At 39.1% G+C, this 2,500-nt stretch overlaps 1 protein-coding gene across 1 annotated transcript in view; it reads right to left on the minus strand.

Annotated features, from left to right (window-relative positions):
* The window catches only part of LOC122258579 (uncharacterized), a 22,206-nt gene extending 21,662 nt beyond the window's left edge, over positions 1-544 (minus strand). The window contains exon 1 of the mRNA XM_086547176.1: positions 143-544. Within this exon, the coding sequence (XP_086403302.1) occupies positions 143-275 (133 nt within the window). The 5' untranslated portion in view covers positions 276-544. The remainder of the gene's footprint in view (positions 1-142) is intronic.
* Between the last annotated feature and the right edge of the window lie 1,956 nt (positions 545-2,500).

The raw sequence follows: 2,500 nt of genomic DNA on the forward strand, positions 1-2,500 counted from the left end.
TTCGAATCTTTTGAACATTTTCCCGAAATCATGTTTTAACAAGATCGTATCCTTACAGATTTAGACTCAACACTAACACACTTCTAAATCGAAACTTACCTGTACAAACATTATAGGTATAGATAGAAAACTGTTTTCTTACCTGAGCTGACATCTGAGTCGAGGGCAGCTTGATTGTGCAATTTCTTTGATAGGTTAAGGACTTCCTGTTCTCTTAGAAGTAGGAGTTTGTTTAGAAAACTCTCGTGACCTCCTTGCTTGAGCCGAGCCGCCATAGTCTCTTCTTTGCAAAAAAATAAAACACCAACAAAAAAAATCACACTCAAAAACAACGAAAGTTCCTCAAAAGTCCAGATTTCCTTGCAACTCGTTTCTTCCTCTTCAATAAAACTATAAAATAAACAACAAACAAAAATACTACAAGCACTCTCTCTGGCGTCTCTCTTCTCCTATTCTAATTTCTGTCTCTCCAAAATACGGGAGATTTAGCAAGGGAACTCCTTATTGCTACGCCTGTGTGTTGGCAACTGACCCCGCACGACCGAGCTCACAGTCGCCCAGCGTCACTCACCTGTTCCTTTGCGTTTCGTTCTGGGGCGGGATGTGCAATACTCTGTTTTAGGGGAGTTTTTATTGTATCGTTTTTTTTGGAGTTATGGTTCGGGTGTGTTTATGGTAATGGATGGTTAGTTAGTCTCTTTTTTGTTTGTGTAGTTTGAGAGGAGTGTTTTGTAAAGGGATCTTGGTTTTGTTTTGGGGGAGTGGATGTGTGATTGAAATGTGATTTTGAGCGATGTGAGCTTGAGCTGTTCGCATGTGAAAATCGAATCCGAAGCGGACGATGATATATCGAAAAGGAACGAAACCCATCGGGATAAAAAGCTTGACATAAACGATGCAAGCACCCATTGGTCACGTGACAGTACATAATCCTACCGACCAATCGTGAGCCATGTTTGTGCGGAATCGGCCAATCACAGGCTTTATGTGCCCGTGATCGACCAATCACGAGCCTCATGTGCCCGGATCCGACTCGTCAGCAATCTCGAGCCCTCGGGCGGTATGATGACACCGGGCTATGACCTCGCCTGACCTCAGGTCATGCCACTGACCTGCATTGTTACCTTAATCTCCGACTTCCAAGATCCTAACCGTCTCCGCCCCTCCTGCGAGCCTCGACTCGGCGGAACGTTAGGACTCGACCCTTCGGCTCAGCTTAAAAGCCCCAGAGGATTTTTTGTCATTGGAAAGTAATGGGGTAATCTTTATGCTTTGTTTTATATACATATATAACGCGGAAACACGCACGAGGGCTATTCACTAGCTACACGCCATTGCCACGAGGGACGAGTAAATGTTATGCAAACAGTCACTTTCAGTCTCACTGCTATAACCTATCGTTACTTATGTTATACGTTAGTGCGCTGGTCACTCGAGCTAAGACATAACTCAGAACATTTTTCTTTTTAAAAGCTCGGCAATTTATAACCAACGCGGGCAAACAAATCATAAAGAAACACTTACGTAAAGAATGGAGTTCGGTGCAAAGCTAAAGTTTCTCACAACTCAGCTAAAACTCTCACCTGTACTTAAGAATACTTGACTATTCACACTCTAAAAGTACATTATCGTTTGTAAAATAATAAAAGGAATATGGAAAAAAATAAAACATGATCGTTATATGAAATAATTACACAAAAGAAAAAAAGACGTTATCACATCGCAAAGAAAGAAAAAGAAAAAAAATCTTATTCATATATCACCCAATCATTAATTGGTCACCGAATCTTAAATACTCTCGTTTCCCTCCAGACTATAATTGAGAAAATGAATGAGCTTAAATAACAGGTTACGCCACTTGGCCACGGCGAGATATCAAAACCAGTTGTTGCGCCAAGTGATCGTAATCAATAATGGAAAGCGATTTGCTGACCATTTAGCTACCGACACGTAACTCTTCGTGAGTATATGTGTGATTGCGTGCGATGCTGTAATTTACATGTGTGCGTATGTAAGTGGGTATGAAAGGCTGGATTGGCCATTTACCGCCGATGAATTTACATGTCTTTCCGTCTAGGTGGCGTGGGAGGGGAGGGGAGGAGGAGGGTGGTGGGGGGGTTATGTGTGTGAGGGTTGTGTTCGTATGTGCGTGCGTGCGTGTGCTGTTTTTGTGTGCGTTTTGGTATTCGTGTGTGTTTGTGTGTGCTGTTTTGTTTTGTATTTTTTTTCTTTTATTTTTTTTTTTTTTTTTTTTATTTTTTTTTTTTTTTTTTTTTTTATTTTTTTGTTTTTTTTTTTTTTTTTTTTTTTTGTTTTTTTTTTTTTTTTTTTTTTTTTTTTTTTTTTTTTTTTTTTTTTTTTTTTTTTTTTTTTTTTTTTTGGTTTTTGTATGTGTATTTCTATTTGCATTTACATGTATGGTTGTGTGTTTGTGTGTGTGTGTTTGTGCTGTTTTGTTTTGTTTTGTATTTGTATGTGCTTTTCTATTTGTATTTATGCT

The sequence above is a fragment of the Penaeus japonicus genome, unplaced genomic scaffold (assembly GCF_977035675.1).
Source record: "Penaeus japonicus unplaced genomic scaffold, GWHDUDI00000001_assembly GWHDUDI00000019, whole genome shotgun sequence".
Taxonomy (NCBI): domain Eukaryota; kingdom Metazoa; phylum Arthropoda; class Malacostraca; order Decapoda; family Penaeidae; genus Penaeus; species Penaeus japonicus.